The sequence below is a fragment of the Camelus dromedarius genome, chromosome 8, assembly GCF_036321535.1.
Source record: "Camelus dromedarius isolate mCamDro1 chromosome 8, mCamDro1.pat, whole genome shotgun sequence".
NCBI classification, from domain to species: domain Eukaryota; kingdom Metazoa; phylum Chordata; class Mammalia; order Artiodactyla; family Camelidae; genus Camelus; species Camelus dromedarius.
This window is the reverse complement of record NC_087443.1, coordinates 47585218-47606310: the sequence shown is the minus strand read 5'-3', so window position 1 is coordinate 47606310 and position 21093 is coordinate 47585218. Positions and strand designations below refer to the sequence as shown.

The 21093-nt window shown below is 35.9% G+C and overlaps 1 protein-coding gene across 2 annotated transcripts in view; it reads left to right on the top strand.

Moving 5' to 3' along the window:
* The window catches only part of PRKG1 (protein kinase cGMP-dependent 1), a 1104481-nt gene that overhangs the window by 405621 nt on the left and 677767 nt on the right, over positions 1-21093 (top strand). For both annotated transcript variants that reach the window (XM_031461315.2, XM_031461314.2), the window contains exon 3: positions 10522-10635. In XM_031461315.2, the coding sequence (XP_031317175.1) occupies positions 10522-10635 (114 nt within the window). The remainder of the gene's footprint in view (positions 1-10521; positions 10636-21093) is intronic.

The following is a 21093-nucleotide window of genomic DNA, read 5'->3' as shown; positions in this document are numbered from 1 at the left end:
TGCTTTGGGAATCTCAGTCATCAACCTTCTGGTTCCAACCATTCTGGGCTTCCCATGCTTGTGGTCAGCGTGTAGTCACCATCCTCCTCATGGCTGGGGGTCTTAGTTTCTGCAGAACCACTTAAAGATTAGTGCCAGGTTGTTATGTATTTCCCTTGAGGAGGAAGTAGGACTCTGTTTTATTGCTGAACTGTTTAAGCTATCATGACTTTTCTTGTTTGACTGCTTTTCCTTTGTTTCTGCATTCCCTCACTTTCCTAATTAGTTAGCTGCTTGAGTCTGCTCTTTGGGACTCAGGGAAGGCCTGGGAGACTATAAAGCCTTTTTCAACAAACAGGAAGTGGGGAATATGGAGAGACTTTTGTACCTGGGAGTGCTCTGTAGAGTCTTACTTGGTTTCGATAATATGTATTCCTTGTGATTGGCTTCTTTCACTTAGTTTCCAGGGTTCATTCATATCATAGCCTGAGTCAGAACTTCATTCCTTATTATGGCTTAATAGTATTCCATATTTTGCGTATCCATTTATCCATTGATGAAGCTCTCTTTCGGCATGATTTTATTCTGCCTTTTCCCCTGACTGCCAACTGAAGGGGTGTTTGGCAGTTTTCTTCCACTCTCAATTTGCCTTTTTTAAATATTATTCTCATTTCACCTTATTTTGTTCTCAATGGTATATGAGAACAAAGTTGATGTTCTCTGTGTGGAGAATAACTTTCAAACCGAATACTCTTACTCCCAGCCTGCCCCAGGCCATTTGAACAACTTCTTTTGAGAGAATAAGTTTGAAAGCATTCTTTTTCATTCTTTGTTTAATTGCTGTTCAGAGTATTTTGTAGGGTGTATGTTTATTCTTCGTTGTTTTTGTCTGCTTTAAAAAAAATTGAAGGTAGATAAGTGCTTGCTTATGATTTGGAGAATCCTAACCACTTTTTTTTTTAAGTGAAAGTGAGTTTATTTAGAGACATACACATTCCATAGGCAGAATGTGGATCGTCTCAGAAGCCAGGAGCTACCGTAACCACTTAAAAAAGGAAAGGAAATACACACATCACATCAAATATAATCTAAACTGTGAAATAAAAATTCACATTGTGAGAAATTTGTTGACAGCTGGGCAAAGTAAGTTACAATACAGAACTACTTTTACTAAGCAGAGTAGGAGGTTGACACTTAATTATAGTTAACCCTTGAACAAGCGTGAGTTAAGCCAAGTATAATTTATAATCATTCCTCCCATATCTGTGGATTCAGCCAACCACAGACTGTGTAGCATCTGTAGTATTTACCATTAAAAAATATCTACACGTAAGTGGACCCGTGCATTTTAAAACCACGTTGCTCAAGGGTCAACTGTATGGTTTTTTTCTTCCTCTGGACTACATAGGCAGCATAGTTAAAATGAAATCTCCAGGCTTTCCCAGAGCAGTGATCATTTTCACTAGCATTCCCATTTATTCATCCATGAGTGTTTACCAACCTCCTGCTACTTACAACCAGACACCGCAGGATGAAATGACTGGCCCGTCAATTAGTTTAGTGTATACTGGGATGCGCAGAAGGCATGCTACACACACTGAACTCTTTCACATAAATTTCACATGTTAACTCTGTGAAGCAGTAGCTGTTATCGCCATCTCGCTGATGCAGAAACTGAGTGCCTAGAGGTCCGACTGTCAAGAGCAGTGAGAACCAGAATATCATCTTAGAATTTCTGATTGAAAACTCTTCTTCCTTCTGCCTAACGAGAGCCGTTACCAAGCTAAACAAAGGTGTCGAATGGAATTGGACCAAGGAGGCACAATCTCTGACTGAAGCAACATCATCTTGTTCACAGTGAATCCTTTTCGAACCTTTCTAGCCTTAGGTGAAATCGGATTAAATACCCATTTGACATCCTGTGAAAAAAAAAAAAACTGATGTCCTCCCTTAAAATAATCTGTAAATCCCCGAGTCCTCAGTTTCTTATAATTACAGAATTTGCATAAATATTCCAAGATCTCCTGCTCTCAAACTCCCCATTATCACTCATTCTTCACTTCTTTGCCTTTCTGTTTATTGATGGATCCAAGCAAGGGACCTATCCTCAAGCTTTTATCTTCCACCAAGCCCTTCACAGGGGAAATTAGTGTGAAGCAGACTAATTTGGAAAGAAATGTAGGGCATTAATTCTGGCAACAGCTAACCGAATATTGTGTATTAGACAGCCCTCTTTCTAAAAGTCTTGTAACCTTGTCAACATGAGGCTTTTCTGCCTGCCTCTCTTTCCTGAAAACTGCCTATCAAAGTATTTTTTCTTAAAAAAAAAAATAATAATTCCTCCTTAAGAACTACTTTTAACATTTGACACAACATTGTAAAATGACTATAACTCAATAAAAAAAAAGTTAATAAGAGAAAAAAATAAAAGAAAAAAAAAGAACTAGTTTTAACCTATATGTGTATATATATTTTGCCACATGCATTATCAAAACCTATGAAATGTTACTATTACACCAAATCTCTAGTGAGGTTGTTGAGGCACAGAGAGTTACATAACTTATCCAAGATTACCCAGCCAATTAATGGTAGAGCCAGGACCTGATATTCTCAAATGTCTGGGAAGAAAAGCTGTCTTTCTAACATTAGTAGGATAGTCTTATAAGTCTTGCTTAAAATTTTTCTTAATCACTCCTATTTCAGGTGACATCTGCTAGGGAAAATTATTCAGTAAAGTAGCTTTGTGGCTTTATTCAATTTTATGGCAACAGGGCTTACTTAAATATTTCAACCTGACATTAACCTTTTTCTAGCTTGCAATTTACATCTGGTGGGGGTTTAAAAAGTGGACGTCAAAATTGTCCCTTTCAATGCAGAGTATTTTGTACATGCATGGACTTAGTTTACATTAGGGCTTCTCAACTGCGGCACTACTCACCTTTCGGGCTGCATAGTGGTTGGTTGTGGGGGGGCTGTCTTGTGCATTGTAGGATGTTTAGCAGTATTCTTGGCCTTTACCAGGATGTCAGTAGAACCTCCCTCAATGTGACAACCAAAAATGTCTCCAGACATTGCCAAATATCCCCTGGGATTAACCTAGCCCCCTGTTGAGTACACTTGTATTACATCAGAAAGTCTCCCAAGCTTAATATTAAAACGTAACACAACACAAAAATCATACGATGAGTGCCCCCAAGTGTGACAGTGATAATAGTACTTGTCATCTGTCTGTCTCTAAGGAACTCCAGAAACAGCCATTCACTGTTTAGACTAACCGTAGGTGCTCATGTATCATAGAAATAATAGAGCAAGAATGCCATTATACATGGCTAGAATTAAGCTTAATAAAACTTGACTTAATTGAGACAATCAAATTAGCTGTTCCACTCGCATTAGTCAAGGAGTGATTAGTCCACTTCCCTTTCCTTTCCGATGTTGTGCATATCTCTTCTCTGGCCTGTCTTTTGCTTTCTCCATCACTAAAAGTTGAAATTAGTCCACAGATATTTATCTAGCGCCTTCTGCAAACTTTAAAATGCTGGAATGTTAAAACATAGTGTGCAGAAAGATTATAGAATCATGATTCTTGTGAAATCATTCCAGAGTCCTGTTCATGTCAGGTGAATGGTTGAGCCATCTACAGTGGGTTTAGTGTATTCTTATTCCTTAAGTGTCTCCCAGGACAGAATTGCTGCAATGTGAGTTGCTCATTTTAGACTTTCACTCTGATGGTTCAAATGATTTTCTATACCCAGATTGCTTAAATTTCAATCTATTTTCTCATATATGTTTCCTTTGTGGATATGTGTGTGTGCCCTAGGGCCTCAGAGTTAGAAACCAAAACAAAACGTGAAGTTCAAGTATATTGATGTGCATGTTAACACCTCTCTCTCTTTTTTTATTTTTTTCGTTAGTGTGATTTTTAGTTCAAGATACCTCATTTTATGTTTTTGATTCTCTCATTATCAAGGATAACTTCAATGAGTTTATTTAATATGGGTTATAATCTATTGTAATTTAGTGTAACGAAAAATTGTGTCAAGGTTATTTATAGCGTCATGACCAGCAGGGAAATCAGATTTGCCTGTTGAAGGAAAAGAAACAAAGGTTTTCACTCAGATAGCGTCAACTTCAACTAGCCTCTTACACCTTGGATTCTGTTTCATTCCATTTGGATGACTAGTACTTTTGTGTTTCTGGTAAGGATTATTGCTGCGATGGTATCAAAGAAGTGACTTCTCTGAATGGGAAGCTTGGTCCCATCTAAAGTGTTATAAGAACTTGATGGTTAAAGAAACAGTGATAATACAAATAGATTAGGCAAGAAAAACGTCTCTCTCTCTCTTTCTCTTTCTCTATCTCTCTCTCTTCTTTCTCTATCTCTCTCTCTCCCCCTCCCCCCTCCTCCCCCCTCTCTCTCACCTACAGTGAGAAATTGGTAAGCCAACAAAACGAAACAAAACAAAATGAACAAAAATAAAAACTAGAAGCAGGTAAAGCAAACTTAGGAAGAAATACATAATACTAAATAATATAGCAAGGCAGCTTTTCCACAGGCTTATTCAATAGCCAAAGAATGATTTTCAGTCATAATTAACACCACATCTAAGGAGCAGGAGTTGAGATCCAGAGAGCTCCTATCCTTTTGGACTTGAAAGCAAACTTAAACAGAAAACTGATAAGGTGCTGACATACTGACCTTCTTTAATTTGAGAACAAACTTTCATCTCACAGACTTTTTCTTTCTTATACTGGCTTGAAGAAGATGTATGTAAATGGCTGACAGAAAGTACAGATTTAAGGAAGAATATCTAAGCATATAATCTGTCCCTGGCAACTGAATGGGTTTTCCCTTTATAGTTAGCCCATAGCAGCCTTATCAGTTTTACTTTCTTCCCCAGATGACAGTACCCTCAATCTAAAATGACCTTACAAGGCAAGTTCAACATAATTGTATTCCTAATCCATTGAGAAAGCAGAGAGTAAGTTCTAAAAATTCTCATCACAAGGAAAAAAATATTTGTATTCATATGAGATGATGGATGTTAACTAAACTTAATGTGGTAATTGTTTAGCAATATATGTAAGGCAAATTATTATGCTGTAGACCTTAAACTTTTATGCAGTGCTCTATGTCAGTTATATCTGAATAAAACTGAAAAGCACCCCCCCCCCCCAAAAAAAGGCAGATCTGTAAGTGACTTCATCTCCTAGAGGAAATATAACCATGCTGGTGACAGCACAGCACAACTGCCACAATATTAAATTGTCTTGTTGGATCTAGGAGCTACAGAAACCCTCAAAAAAGAACACATAATGTAGAAGCTGTGGTCTTAAACCCACAAAATCCTGAAAGTATTGGAGAATGGAAGAGATGGAAGGTCTAGTCTAGATGAGACCTTTGATAAAATACCTGTCTCCCTTTAATGGCCAATCAAGTTGTGCTGAATGTTCCAACCAAGGTTATTGGAACTAACCACAGAGTGTTCATAATTAGGTTATTGCCAACCATTCTGTTTCAGCCTGTCAGTAATAAATCTCTAAACTGATTTGCCTTATCATGAAAGTCCTTATGACACAAAACCGCAGGTTAGCAAAATACCCATAAAGGCACACAAAGCCGGGAGATTCTGGGTCTCCTTGTAAATGCAATTTTTAATTTTATTTATAGGGCCTCTTGATTCTTATAAAAGAGAGATAAAAGTATAGATGCTTTATAATAGATCTCTTAACACTTAGCATCTCCCAAAAGTGGTACATAAATTGTGGTACCAAAAAGCAAGAGGTAGGTTGACTGTTGCTCAAAGTGGCCAAATTTAGGACTTACGACTCAGCCCACTGAAGGTCTCAAATAGGCGTATGGTACCTGAAGTAGAATTTTAAAAAATACACTCAAGTTGCTGTGGTAAAGCTTTCAATTATTCATGCTAATGGCGGAGGTGATGAAAAGAGCCAAATGAAACTATAAATAACCCTTAAACTTTATCTTAGCCATCCATTCCAACATCTCTTATACAAACAAGTTTAACAGTTTAGCAAAATCCGAGTAAAAATGATTTGCTTATTTCTTTACTTTTCTTTCCTGGTGTCCTAATGGAGATAGTGCATAGTGAAAATAACTCCAATATAGTGTCACATTTTAAAAAATGAAGAAAAAATGAAGGAAAAATGAATAAAAAGAGCAGAAATGGAACATCTCAATTAACCACATTTCGGGTTATTATTGGTTTTTCAAGAAACAGTTCTCATAGCCTCTAGTCACTGTTGAGTTTAGCCAGGGAAAATAATGGAAAAAGTCTAGAACTCTACTAGAATGTTTTGAAAATGTCTTTCTGCTACTATTCTTCTTAAAAAAATGTTTGGATTTGAAATCTAAGATATTTGAAAATGAAACTATATTGAAATATTAAAATGGTCTTGAATAAAGGCTAATGATTCTCTTCTGTTGCTTTAAAGAGATAGAAATTGCATTACTCAACACTGACCTAAGGTAGATTCATCAAAATGTATTCCTAAAGTTAATAGCAAATTGTAATTATATAAAAACCTCCAAGCTGAGCTGCTTCAACATTCGTGTCAGCCTCTGCTGTATGTGCAGCCTGCCTGACTTTTTCCCTGTTTGTTTTCCTCCACATCCCTCCCCTCATCACCGACATAACCACGCACAGGCCTACCCACCTTCTGTGCATGCGGGGTCATTTTAAAACAAATCTCGTTTTTAGCCATAGAGTGAGAAAGCAAGGAGTATCTATGAGGGGAGTGGCTTCAAAATGAACCTAATACTTTTAAAGGAAGTTGATTAGGTGGGAATAGGGGACTCTGGGTATACACAGTAAACTTTTGACTGTCTTATTCTCAGTTTTCTTAAGTGAACCAACCACAAAGTCCATACTTGGAAATCCTTTGTGAATGAATACTCACTTCTAATTTGGCTTCAAGGCCGGTATGTGGCAAGTGAATGAGCTTAACCAAGTTCACATTTCACATCAATGGACTCTTGGAAATTAGAATTTTTTAAAAAGTCTCTCAAAGAACTCTCACTAATGCCACACGTGTCCCTGCCTTTCTTCCTAGTGACCTTACTGATCTTATCTCCCCCAAATTACCCTCTCCCCACCCACGCAACATGAATGAGGAGGGATACGTGATCAAATTATGACTAAGGATAACATTTACAAACACTTTGTTTCTGTTTACCATTTAGATCTTTCTGTTCATTTAAAAAAAAGTACAGTGCTTTTTGGAGCTTTCTCATCTATCATATGAGATCAGATCTCTTTACTTCCTTGGCTATTGTGAATGTATTGAATCTGCAGTGTTTAACTTAACCTGGAAAAGACATTTTTTTACATCCAAATTATTTCTCAACTGCAATCTGTTTCAGCAAGTCTTTTTCATATTTTGCTATTCTAATTAATATGAAACACAACCTTCTGTTATCAACACTAATTATTCATATATTTTTACAATCAGTTATACCTATCTTTTCCTCAAAAAAAGAATTAAACTTGAGAAAATTAGACAAATATTAGATCAGGAAAATGAACTGTAACCAGAGGTGAGGGTTTGCACAAATTTGAAACCCCATAATCATACACGGTTCTGCTGTGAACCTTCTAGATGTTATATGAGAAAGGGAAATGTGGTCAGTTATAAGATCAACTGTCCATAAGTTAAAACAGATTGGTGTTTTATGCACATAGTTTTTCAGAGAAGTAAGGGGCTCTAGGACCAAGTAGAGTGGTCACTGGGGTAGATGGACATTGACAATTTCCCAGAGTGAGAGTTATCTGGATTTTATAAGTTTGTTCTGATAAGATGGGTCCACAGATGTCCTTTAAGAAACCACTGAGCTAAAATAAGAGTCTCAATGTTCCTTGTCTATTTTTCAGGCTGGTTATTGGTTGAGAAGACATAACTCTAAAAATGTCCAGTAGCATTCTTAGTAGCAATCTTATTACTATGAGTTCCTTTCCACTGAAGGCTTTTAACCATGGAACCCAAAGAGGCAGAGAAGCAGAGTTGTACAAAATAAGCTGTGTATGAAAGTTCCTTAGGCATTGTTTATTCTGTTTTTAGTTCTATCAGTATAATTGAAGCTAGAGCTTCAGCTCAAGAAAATCTTATAATGCATTGGAAAATTGTTACTATGTTATCTGTGGGAGCCTCCACCATAAAACTATCGTTGTTGAAGCAATGCTGCAACAAATGTTGGCTGGACATAGCCAAATAGGAAGGAGGACAAAAATACTGCATTCTTCCAGGTAGATCAATGTGAATTCTTGAGATTCTATTTTCTTTTGGTGTGATACTGGTTTAAGCTCAAAAGTTCTCTCCTCAACCAGCATAGTGATAGAATCTGAAACAAATACTTTCTCCATTAAAAAAAAAAAAAAAAGAAATTATCCTACATGGACCTTAATTGGCTTCTGTAAGAGATGAATGACTATTGTGCTTCATTGTAATCTTATTGATAAGCCCTACTTTTAAATGACAGAAAAGAAATATGATGAAATCACATCAATAATAACAGCTAGTATTTATTGAGATTTTTCTATATGCTTGCACTGCGCTGAGCATTGCACCTGCTTTATCTCACTTCATTTTATGAACTACCCAGTGAGATAGCACTTTTCTTTATCCATTTTATTAATGAAGAAACTGAGACATAGAAAAATGAACACCTTGCTCAAGGACACAAGGCCAGCAAGGAACAGATAAGAGAACCAGAACTTAACTCCTGGTCTGATTGTGAATGACATAATGACATATAAATGTTAAGTATGCTGGATTCTGAGTCTGTCTCTCATTCTTGAGTGGCAGGTGAAATTTCTAGGGGAATAGCCTTGCCATTGAAAGAAAGGGGAGGAAATGCCATGGGACGAACAGCTGAAGCTTATGAAAATATGAATTTCCTGCACTAGTTTTGACGTATCTATCAAGAGAAAGCGTTTTGCTTCCTGCAGTCAAGAAGTAAGGCGTGAAAAAGCTAGACTTTTCAGTGGCCATACCTGCATCAAAGTGTTTCAAAACCTTTTGAATTGTTGAATTTATTCATTCCTAAAGAGCTTCTTTACACACAGAGGAGGAGTGTATGTACAGCCCAAGAGTTATGAGTAGATTGTGTGTGAAATATTATCCTGAAGTGCTGCAGAATTCTCTCTCCAATGACACCATTTAGATTAAATAGTTTTCAGGGCAGAATAATGTCCTCTGAAGGACTGATTGTGCCTCAGTGATACATGGATTCAACTTTTCTTTTTAAGTTTTTTAATATTAAAAATTTTATCTGAATTGGTGTTTGAAAAACCCTATGGTTTTACAAATATTATTACTTAGATAAAACTAGGTTGATTTTTTTTTAAAGGAGGAAGTGAATTTAAAGCCAAAACTCCAACAAGTTAAGCCTTACGGGAAGCACATTGTTAAAGGAACAATTATGGAGTTGATGCATGAAGGTCTGACATTTGGAAAAACTTGGTAGCATTAGTTCTTTCAGTCACTAGCTACTTACTGCCAAGCATTAGGCTTTCCTTCTGTAGACTGTGGCTAAGTAACTGGGAGGAATCATAGAAGGGTAGGATTAAGTTGAATAGATTGTGTCTCCTTTTTATTTCTTCCCCCATTGTGTTAAGTGATGGAATATTTCGTGTACCTAGTTATGACTTTTTAAAACTGTATCTTTTTTTCATTTCCTTCATGAAGAGCATTTCCTTACTTGCAGACACAATGTATATCCAGTGGATAAGTGGACACTGTTTCCTTAGCTTTTTCCTTCTTTAGCATTCTATTTTCCAAATCCTTTGTGAAATATCAACAGTCCTAGTATCTCTTTCTTTTCCCTCAACCCTTGTAGTTTGATTTCCTTACATGCAATGTTGCAGGGCTGGGAAGCAGATAAAATAGTCTTGCCCAAGTCAAATAAGATGTCTAAAGATAAAAGATACCGTGAGCTGCAATTAAATAATGCCCAAGGGTCAAAGTAGTTTCCCTTTGCATAATAGCTACCTTACTCAGATGACAATTCCCAAGTATGAAGTGTGCTTTAGAAAATGTACTCACTCACTCACTCAATTTTTCTTTCAAATTCAAAACTACTTTAGAGGGGAGGGTATAGCTCAGGGGTAGAGCATGCTCAGCATGCAAGGGGTCCTGGGTTCAATTCCCCAGTACCCCTGTTTAAAAGAAAATTGTAATAATAAAAAATAAATAAACCTAACCCTCCCCCCAAAAAGAACAAAATTACTTTAAAGTTGGAATTGTATTTGGAATAATTTCACAGGTTGACTTTTTCTCTCTCTCTTTGTTGATGTTCTCTTTCCGTCTCATCTCAGATCTAATCAGGAATTACTTTAGGAAAGGATATGGATTTTTTTAACTTAAATATCTTATTGCATTTCTTGCATTGCATCTTGAGAATGAATTTGTTTTCACTGGTAACTGCTTTGCATTTTTCAAAATGAGCCTAGCCCTCCTCATCTCATCTGGGAAATGAAGCATGAGAGCAAATTCAAATAATGTGTTTTTCCTTCTTCTTTCTAGATGGTAAGGTGGAAGTTACAAAAGAAGGTGTGAAGCTGTGCACGATGGGTCCAGGGAAAGTGTTCGGAGAGTTGGCTATTCTTTACAACTGTACCCGGACGGCGACCGTCAAAAGTAAGACTCTTATTTTTCCAATACTTTCAGTGTCTTTTTTCCTTAGCCCTGTGAGGTACTAATTAACATCCCTCTTGATTTAATCTTTGCAATTTTATTAATCTACATTTTAATTATTGCTTTGCAATACAGTTGGTATTTTCGTCCTAAAGGATGATTGTTAACAATGAGTTAAATTAAATTTTCTCACTGACTTATGAAAAGTATCCTTTAACCTGGAACTCATAAAGTAGGTTTTACAGAAGGATATAATTTTATAAATTAGAATTAAACAGGAGCACGACTTTTAATTTTTCTGCCTTGAAAGCCGCAGAATCATATTTAGGAAATTTTTACATATCTGTCTATTTGGGTTTCATTTCCCCACATAAATTCTTCTTATTCCTTTGATGGTTTAGAAAAATTAAGAGGAGAAATGTCCTTCGTCTCATTCAAACACTGAGATATATCCTGAATTCTAGAACTGCCGTCTGAGTGTATTCTTGTCCTCAGCTGCTCATCAAGCTGTATATTATAGCATTTTTCTTTTCTACTGATTGAGCTTATTTTAAATCAAGGCAATAAAGCAGCTTGTTTCCCTAATTTTACATGTATGTGTATATATGATTTCTCTAGCAACTTTTATTGCTTGGTGGAAGCAGCTGCAATAGTTAGAGGGGGAAGAATGATTTTAAATACTTCTTCCTGACTACAGGATGTAACTAGTGTACAACAAACAGAGCTGAATGCAAAAGTCAACAGTGAACAGTCCATTGCATCTCAGGCAGACGTGTGTATTTCATGTTTGAAAAGTTCTTCTGACACATTATCCTGTGGATGATCGCAGAAACAAGTTACTTTGATTACGTTGTGTTGTTAAAACAATCCTGTGGGTAAAATGACAATTCAGTTGCTAATGTCAGTTAGTTTTATCTGGATGTCACTATTTTGTATATATATATTTCTCTCTCAGAGGTATGGCATATGACTGACAATATGATGTATTGAAATTTGAGCTGTAGAGAACTCCAGAATGCATGACCAGCTAGAGTCCCAGAAATTCTTATAGGTCTTGCTAGTGAATCCCAGTTTTATTCATTGAAATCAGCGTGACAGCAGTTGAGGCCCTTATGAGATGAATCCTTCTTGGCATTTGATTCTTGATCTCTGAAAGCTTAGGGTTCTTTTGATTGATAGGCGCTGCCATGTTTTTATTTCATGTGATCATTTAATTGTATGACTCAGAGAATAATGAAGCCCGATGAACTGTAACAGATTCTGCCAGAACCTTAACTCACTTAAAGTGTCTTAACTAGAAAAAAAGAGCAGTCATGACTCCATTAAGTGAACACATTTTACTATCATGCTTTATTTTCATGAGAAATATATTTCTCTTAGGGCAAAAAAAATGGCCAGAATAGCACATTTGAATTAAAACAGACTTTCTCAGAATTGTGAGTTGTTTTTTAAGATTTTACAATATTTAAATTTTAAAAAGATTTCAGCCTTGTATACTGCTTGCTTAATCTAATTAAAACTACAAATTTTTCAGAGGTCAACAATTGGTAGTAACATGGTGCCTAATCTTCTGAAATATTAAATTATTATGAAATAAGTATTTGAAATAGACTGAATAGAGTATTTAAATGAATTTTATAGGGATAAAGATTTTTCATAAAATGATTGCTTCATAAAAGTCAATTTTCTTATTAGGTTCCTATAAAATATTGTTCATCTGCGCTAGCCTCTAATGTACTCGTGTTTGGTAAACTTAAATAGACACAACGTGTCTGATTCAGCAAGGAAGAACTGGGTGTTGAATGCAAATTATAATCCTAGCTATTTTAGGGTCAGAACATTCATCACTAGAGGATATGAGAGATGTTCTTTGACACAGACTCGGAGATATCTCATGTATGTTTGGATGTATGTGTGTTCACAGTGCCTACTTAAGATGTGGAGGTTGTACTGAGAAAAGTGTATGGTGATGGTGGGCAAATAAGTCGCTGTGTTTGTAGGTGCAGAGGTTTTGTGCATGAGTAGGGAATGATATCTATTAGCATCTAATCCTTCTGAATTTTATGTAAGAACAATTAGGTGTGAATAATGATTATTTGCTGTTCAAGACCATTTGTGTTGTCTTCTAGACTATGCAGGGAGATGATGTTTATGACTGTAGTCCTTAAGTACTATTTGAAATTTGTTTAAATTATGCCCTCAGGCTGATCACATTATAGTTCCGATTTGATTCCATTGTGGGTGCTAGTTTTACCAAATGACAACAGACAATTCTATCTTATCCTTTCCATGTGATATGTTGAAATGTCCTTATTTGGCTTTTTAGATCCAGTCATTTCTCAGGATTCAAGATTGCATCGACTCTTGTCTGTTTCTTCCTGACCATTGTTTTGTTAGTGATGACCATTTGGAGTCACTTTCAGAGTGGATTCATCCACTTGGATATGATAGTCTAAGTCTCAGAACACTGCCCTTCCTCCTGGGTAGCCTTTTTCTTTATCACTTACCTGGCTTGTGACCCCTCTTGCCCCAACATCACCCACTTTCTTTCATGATTAAACATGTTGATGATCCCATTCTGTTTTTTTTCTCCCTTGCATTTTAACGTATTCTTAATTGTACAGTCATAACTAAATCCTAGGTGATATTCATGAGCTCCTCAATGTACATAAGTCACTTTTTGTTCACAAAAGTAATTTTTTGAAATTGTATCAGACCATAAACAAATTCCAGTGACTTCCTCTACTAATGAATGTGATCCCAACACCTGCTGGTTGTCTTTTGTTTTGTTTTGTTTTTTAATTTAGGATATCAGAAAAGTAGTTTTTTAAATTTTTTTAAATTGAGGTATAATTGAGCATTATATTAGTTTCAGACTTGTGTGATTCAATATTTGTATATATTGCAAAATGGTCACCACAATAGGTCTAGGTAACATCCATCACATTACATAGTTAAACTTTTTTTTCTTGTGATGAGAGCCTTTACGATGTACTTTTTTAGCAGCTTTAAAATATGCAACACAGTATTATTATCTCTGTTCACCATGTGTACATTACATCTGCTTAACCTATTTATTTTATAGCTGGAAGTTTGTACCTTTTGACCACTTTCATCCAGTCTGTCCTCCCCTCATTCCCTTCCCCCGGCTCTGGCAACCACCAGTCTATTCTCTGTACCTAAAAGCTTGAATCTTTTTTTTTTTCATTACAGTCCACATATAAAAGAGATAATAAGGTATTTGTCTCTCTCTGTCTGACTTATTTCACTTAACATGGACAGACATTGAGGGCATTATGCTATCACAAATGGCAAGATGTCTTTCTTTATTATGGCTGAATAGTATTCCATTATATATGTATGTATGTGTATATATATATATATATATATATATATATATATATATATATATATATATATCACATTTTCATTACCCATTCATCCATCGATGGATACATAGGTTGTTTTCATATATTGACTATTATAAATAATGCTTCAATAAACATGGGGGTGCACATGTTTTTTAGAGTTTGTGTTTTCTTTGAATATATATCCAGAAGTGGAATGGCTGGATCATAGTGTAGTTCTACTTTTAATTTTTTTTCAAGAATCTCCATACTGTTTTGCATAGTGGCTGCACTAATTTATGTTCCCACCAACAGTGCACGGGGGCTCCCTTTTCTCCACATCTGTGCCAGCACTTGTTATTTCTTGTCTGTTTGATGATATCCAATCTAACAAATGGGGTGATGTCTCATTGTGGTTTTGATGTGCATCTGCCTGATGATTAGTGATGCTGAACCTGTTTCATGTACCTGTTGGCCATCTGTATGTCTTCTTTGGAAAAATGTTTATGTGGATCCTCTGCACATTTTTAAATCAAGGTGTTTGATTTTTTTGCTACTGAGTTGTGTGAGTTCTGTATATATTTTGGATATTAACCCCTTATCAGATTTATGATGGTTTGCAAATATCTTCTGTTCTGTAGGTTGCCTTTTTATTTTGTTGGTTCCCTTTGCTGTGCTGAGCGTTTTCAGTTTGATATAGTCCTACTTGTTTGTGTTTGCTTTTGTTGCCTTTTTCTTTTGCTGTCAAATCCAAATAATCATCTCCAAGACTGATTTCTAGGCACTTACCACTTATGTTTTCTTCTAGAAGTTTTATGGTTTCAGGCCTTATATTCAAGTCTTTACTCAAAAAAAAAAAGTTTTATTAAAGCTACAGATTGACATATGCTATAAATTATGATTATAAGCTTGTTTGTAGCAATTCAACTGAAAGAAGAAGTGTGGTAGTTTGAAACAAGCGTTTCATTTTTCATCTGGGAAAAATCTTTTGGGGATTCTTCTGAAAATAAGTAAATGTGTACCATTGGTTATTATGGTAGCACCAGGAGGAAGATCTGATAGCACCAAGAAGAGTATTTTTTGTATTGTATGTTATTATTTCAATTTTTTAAAAAACAAAAACCATAGTGATATAAAAAACATCTTATTACAGTACAGAAGTTCTATACTCATAGTCTAGTTTTATCTTATTAAAAACACCGTTGATTTTCCCCTGAAGAATGAGGATATAAAATATATATAAAATTAACATTATATTAGAGACAAATCTAACAAATGCCTCGAGGTTCCTCATGGCTTAAATAGGCTTGCTTTCTTTATTAACTGTGATATGAAAATGGCCACTTTGATTGTTTCTATCCAATTACAAACATTCCAGATGCCATGGGGAGAGGGAAAAAAATCAGTTATTGTATTTGATTTACAAAATGCCAAACAATTAATGTCTCCAATGTTGTTTGAATTTCACATATTGTCTAAGTATCCTGGGACTGTATAAACAAAGAAGAGTTTTACCACACATTCGCAAACCCCACGAGGGACAGGAATTTCTAATACGCGCGTTCAATGCGCCTTACTTACTCAATTCCCATACAGGGAAGCATATTATTACCATGTTTTCCTAAAGTGTTGCTCCTGGTTCTGATTTCACTCTCACTACCCTCACAGCTAAAGTGAAATCAATTTACACTCACCCTGGGCCTTTTACCTTGCTTCAATGCCCAAGGTTCTCTAAGATCACAAAAATGGAAAAGTTGAAGTTTCTGGAAACTTAAAAATAAGACTGGGAAAAAAAAGGCACTTGGTTTACAATGAGAGAGGGATTCAGTTACACACACCCCGTTTGAATTTGCAAGGACATTATGCTATTGTCTTGTTTTACCTGGATTTCCCACAGCCAGTTCTCACAGCTACACAGGGGTCTTGTTTGGGGTTTTGAGGTTCAAATCACACAGCTCTTCACTTCAAGATTCAGTTGTATATGAATTGGTATTTTTGACTGAAGATACTAAATTGAAGCCTCTTTTTCTTACTTTGAGTGTCCAGCTAACAGTGCCCCAGACCTCAGGCAGTGTGTTATTCAAATAGTCTCATTCAAATAGATGGTAATAAAAACCCAAGACGAAAGCTCTTTTTGTAGGAAACTACCTTGATACCAGATTAAGGTGATGATCATAGAATGTTATCTGCAAAATTATGTCTGTAGTGGGTGTGTAGGGTTTTTTATGAATTGACTTGGGCAAAGTATCTAAGTTTTTCTCCTTAGGTTATTTATAGCAAGTATTTAAAAATTCCTCAGTATTAAAGTACTTCAGTACTAACACAAAAGAGCCTAAACATCCTACAAGAAATCTGACAAATTGATGACTTTAATAACATCTGCTTTAGTTTGAATACTTTCAAGTTTCCATACGTAAGCTTTCCTAAGATATTTGTACAGGGGGGAAGCTAACTAATAAAAATATTTCACTGTGTCAGAGAGTTTTAAGAACAGAGCTAAAAGGTTTGCATTTTTCCATTTATTTTTGTTTTTAAAATAAATCTGAGTCAATGCAGTGAGGTGGCTTGTAGCTCGTAGCTCTGTTTCAAACATTACATTATTCACCCTGACTCAGAAAAATCTGCCAACTGTCAAGAACCTAAAAAGATGAATGGGGGAAAAAATAAAAGGAGATTTGGCCAAAATTTTCTTGCTTAAATACCTCTATGCACTAAAAATTTAATGCCTGTAGCTATAAGGTCAACATACAGTGCTTTTTATTGGTAAAGGAACAAAAGCAATGAATGTCAATTTTATTAATGAAAAGGAATCCTAAATGAAGCCCATGTAGTGGCTGTAAACCTTGAAACTGTCTAAAGATGACTGAATCAAGAAGTAAGCAATTAGACACTTTTTAGGAAATGTCATTATAGAGTTCCATAAAGCATCATATTTATGATAAAGATATTTTCACATGTGAAAATGAGGCAACGTTGTCCGCCGGTATAAACAGTGGCTGTGTATGCACTTATTACCTGGGGTTTAATGAGCGGGAGCCATCATGCGCTGTCAAGCTGTTGGTGCCACAGTGCAGAAGCAGAGATCACTGGGTCAGTGAGATAGTCTCAGTTCCACCCTTGAGAAGCAAGTTAAAAAGATGCATACTTTGCTTTCTCCCAGTCTAACTCATGCTTTGCACCAAAATTTCTGAAAGAAGACACAAAATGAATTTAGATGATAAGGACTGGAATTAGGACCCTATTTACTGAAGGAATAGTCCAGTAACTTCCCAGGAATCGTCATCATCCTGGACAATGAAGCAAACACTGGATTATGGCAGCGTCTTTGAAAAGTAGGTACACTTGTTTAGTGACTTAATTAGATAATATTCTTCCTAGTAGTAAAAAACAATTATTACATTCGTCTATTGAAGAATACTGTAAAATTAGTAACATAAATCCAATTATGTAATTTCTGAGAAATAAATTACTTTAATAAAGGAGTCAATTCACTAGGTTCCAGTGATGATGTAACAGACTACCATGAACAAATGGAATATACAGAAGCTATTCTTTATATTTTTTTATTGTTTAAGTGCATTGAAAGGGAATTTCAGAGAAGAAAACAGATATTAAACTACTTTTTTTCTATTATAGGTTTAAGTTTTTTTCTAGTCTGGATGGCAACTGTTACAGTCAGAATTTATTTATGATTTATATTTAAGTACTTCCAGAAAAGATGCGAGTCCAGCATTGACTAGGCCTGGCAGATAGGCGTGTGTTAGCAATGCTTCGTGGAGGGAACAAAACCAAAACCCTCTCACGGTCAAAGGAAGGCAACAGTACTTAATTCCTTCTTAAGCTTAAATAAATTACTCTCTCCTTTCCTTTAATTAACTCAATCATGAGTACCTTGAGTGTCCCCTACGTCTAGAGAATAGTCAGACTTTACCTGATGTGGTATTATTATTTTTTAAGGATCATGAGTAACTTAATGGTAAATCTAAACAATAGGCAAGGAAGGCTGATTTTTTTGCTGTTGTTGTTAGCAGTTTACTTAATCCTGCAGAAATAGTCATTTTCTCATAAAGACCTGCACCATAAAAAGCTTTCAAGCAATGCAAAGCTTGTATCAGTTTTTGCTATACTGAATCTTCATTCAGTAATTTGCTAAGAGGTAATTTTAGTATTTACTCAGCTGATTGAAAGACTGAAAAAGCAAAGTGATAGCATAGGTCAATACTATATAGTCTATAATTATTTTTTTAACAGGGAGAACTTCCCTGTCCTTCATTGTGATGGATTCTTAGTGAAAGCTCAGCAGTATCAGTGGATAATAAGAATAGTTAACATTTGAAGGCTATGAGTGACACGCTAGACTCAGAACTTTGGGAATGAGTTGTGATGTTAACCCCATTTTATTGCTGAAGAAACTGAGACCCAGAGCTAGTTTTAGAGGGAGGGCCATGAGTTTGGGGTACTGCTTTACTATGTTGTAGCTGTCACAAGCTTTTTTTTTTTTCCCCTGAAGTATAGTTGATTTGCAATGTTGTGTTAGTTTCAGGTATACAGCATAGTGATTCAGTTATACCTATATATACTCTCTTCCATTATAGGTTTTATGAAATATTGAATACAGTTCCCTGTGCTATACAGTAGGTCCATGTAGTTTATGTATTTTATATATAGTAGTGTGTATGTGTTAATCCCAAACTCCGAATTTATCCCTCCCCCCCCTTTCCTCTTTGGTAACTATGGTTTTGTCACAAAGTTTTAAATTTTGTCTGCAGTAGTTCATTTTGCCTTTAAGCACAAGTGATCTACAGGATTACTTCTGTTGGCCTGAGGACTCTATTTTCACAAAAAAAGTTACACAGCAATTATAATTTCCAAGTTACAATTGTTTGGGGTTTTATTTTTAAATTGTAACACATGGATCCACGTTAAGTCCGTCTGTTACAAAAGGATGAATCATGTAGCATAATGAAGAAAGAGTCATAAGCTTAAAGCCTTAGAGACACATAGTAAGCAATCAAAACCAGTTGCAGGATCTAGTGTTTGCAGTGCATTGAAACACTTATGAGTGTTTCATGCAACAAATTTTATGGTTCAGTATTTGAAACATCAATAAGAAGCGACATATTTCTTTTATACAATCTATTAATCAATGAATTTCTTTAAGGTAGGAATTATGAATGAACAGCAATTTGAAAACACTGAATAAAGAATAAGGAAAGAAATATTTAAAATTGTACACAACAAATATTAAAGTAAAAGAAGAAAATTGAGTCATGGCAACAAGGGTATTTGCTTTTGTTTTTCCCTTGATTTTCCTCTGACTAGAGGAGACCTAATCTCAGCAATTCATTCATGAATCTGAGAGACCCATTCTTCCTATGCGATGTCCTTTGCTGACGTGGTAAATTGCTGAGTAATCATGATAGCAATGCTTTATAATTTCCAGCTTGTCATCCATGCATTCACTAATGTGATCCTCAAAGTATCCTAATACAGGAGGTGAGAGAGGTTGTCTCTGATCTTCTCTAATGAGAAAATGGAGACCAAGATCATGAAGTTCATTACTGTCAGTTCATTTACAAACCACCTGTCAAATTTAGGTAGCAGTATTTGAAGCACTTTGCACCCCTTCCTTCTTACTCCCAGGCGTGTAGCCTCCTGAATCAAGTCCACGATATGTCCACTACCCATGTCTCAAGTGTGAACTCTTGGTTAGGGAACTTCAAGTGTTTACTACAGTGTTGACCAAAATGTGGTCCCTGCAGCAACAGCGTCGGCATCACTGAGGCACTTGTGAAATCTCTGGCACCCTCCCTCTGTTGATTCAGCAATTGCTTGAGTGGGTCACAGCATCCTGTGTAAAACAAGCCCTCTGGGTGATTCTTGTGCACCTAAAATTTGAGGATCACTGATCTATATATCCTCCAGACATTTAATTTGTATTAACCTACACATAGCCCACTCTCCTATGCATTGAATTATCTATATGGAAGTATTTTTTTAAATATTATAAACACTGTAACAAGTAGTAAGTGTTATTCTTAGTGTCATTGTGGGTTTTCCCCCCTTTGTTATTTTGTTGCTGTTGAGCAGAAATATTTAAGAAAAGTTGCTTTTTTAATTATTTTTTTTAGGAGTGAAACAGCATTAGTGGAAGAGGACCAGCCTTGTGCAGATTATTAACATATTCTTTTGAAGAATAGTGAGAAAAGAACAGGTTGAGAGGGAAGGAAACATTAAAAAATCATGGACTGCTGGACCATGTTGTTAACAAGAATAGCTTTTAGATTTATTGAATATGATGGCTAGCATGTTGATAGGAAAACATGACAAAGAAAACGTTTCATTAGATTTTTGGTGGTGTTCTTTTTCATGGCCCTGAGTTAAATTAGGTGAAAAAAACAAATATTGATGGCTATTTTTTAAGAGGAAGTTGGTGACGTCTGAATAAGGAGAATTTTTTTCCTGATGGGTTAAATCCAATCCATTGGACCAGTAATGGAAAAGGTCCTTTATAGTTGGTGTAGGTGGTCATTGACTAATTTCATACTGACGGTCCAGGTGGTCCTAGATGGATTGCATATGTCTTTGTGTCTGATAATTAGAAGATAAAGAGGCATCCATGAAGCACAGTCATTGAGAAAGAGTGGGGAGTTCCTTGGAATTGAGACACGTAGAGATATGAGCCCTGGAGTGTTCAAGGATGTAGGTAAGGAAGTCAGTCAGCTAATTTCTGCAGGGGTGTTAAGAACTGAATTTTCACTGTGAATGAGGCAGTAGATCCTGGAGAGTCAGCATCGACTTCTCAGAAAGGCAGGGAGGAAAGGGTGGGGAAATGATACGGGTCAGAAAGCTGACCAGTGTCTTCCACAGCTGAGGGTTCCTTACTACTTCTTTTCTCTAAAGGACAGTCTGCCTTCCTAATAACACACTTTGTACCCTCATAAGACCTCCCCTTTCTAGTAAAGCAGCTTCTTATTAACTTGAAAACATTGTTGTCTGTAGTATTGAGTGGGATCAAACAGTCTTGTTAAAACTGTCTCTGCAACTGAGCTCTTTATTTCCAAAACAAAATCTCACCGAGGGTATTTGTGTATGAAATTTACAAACAAAGGCT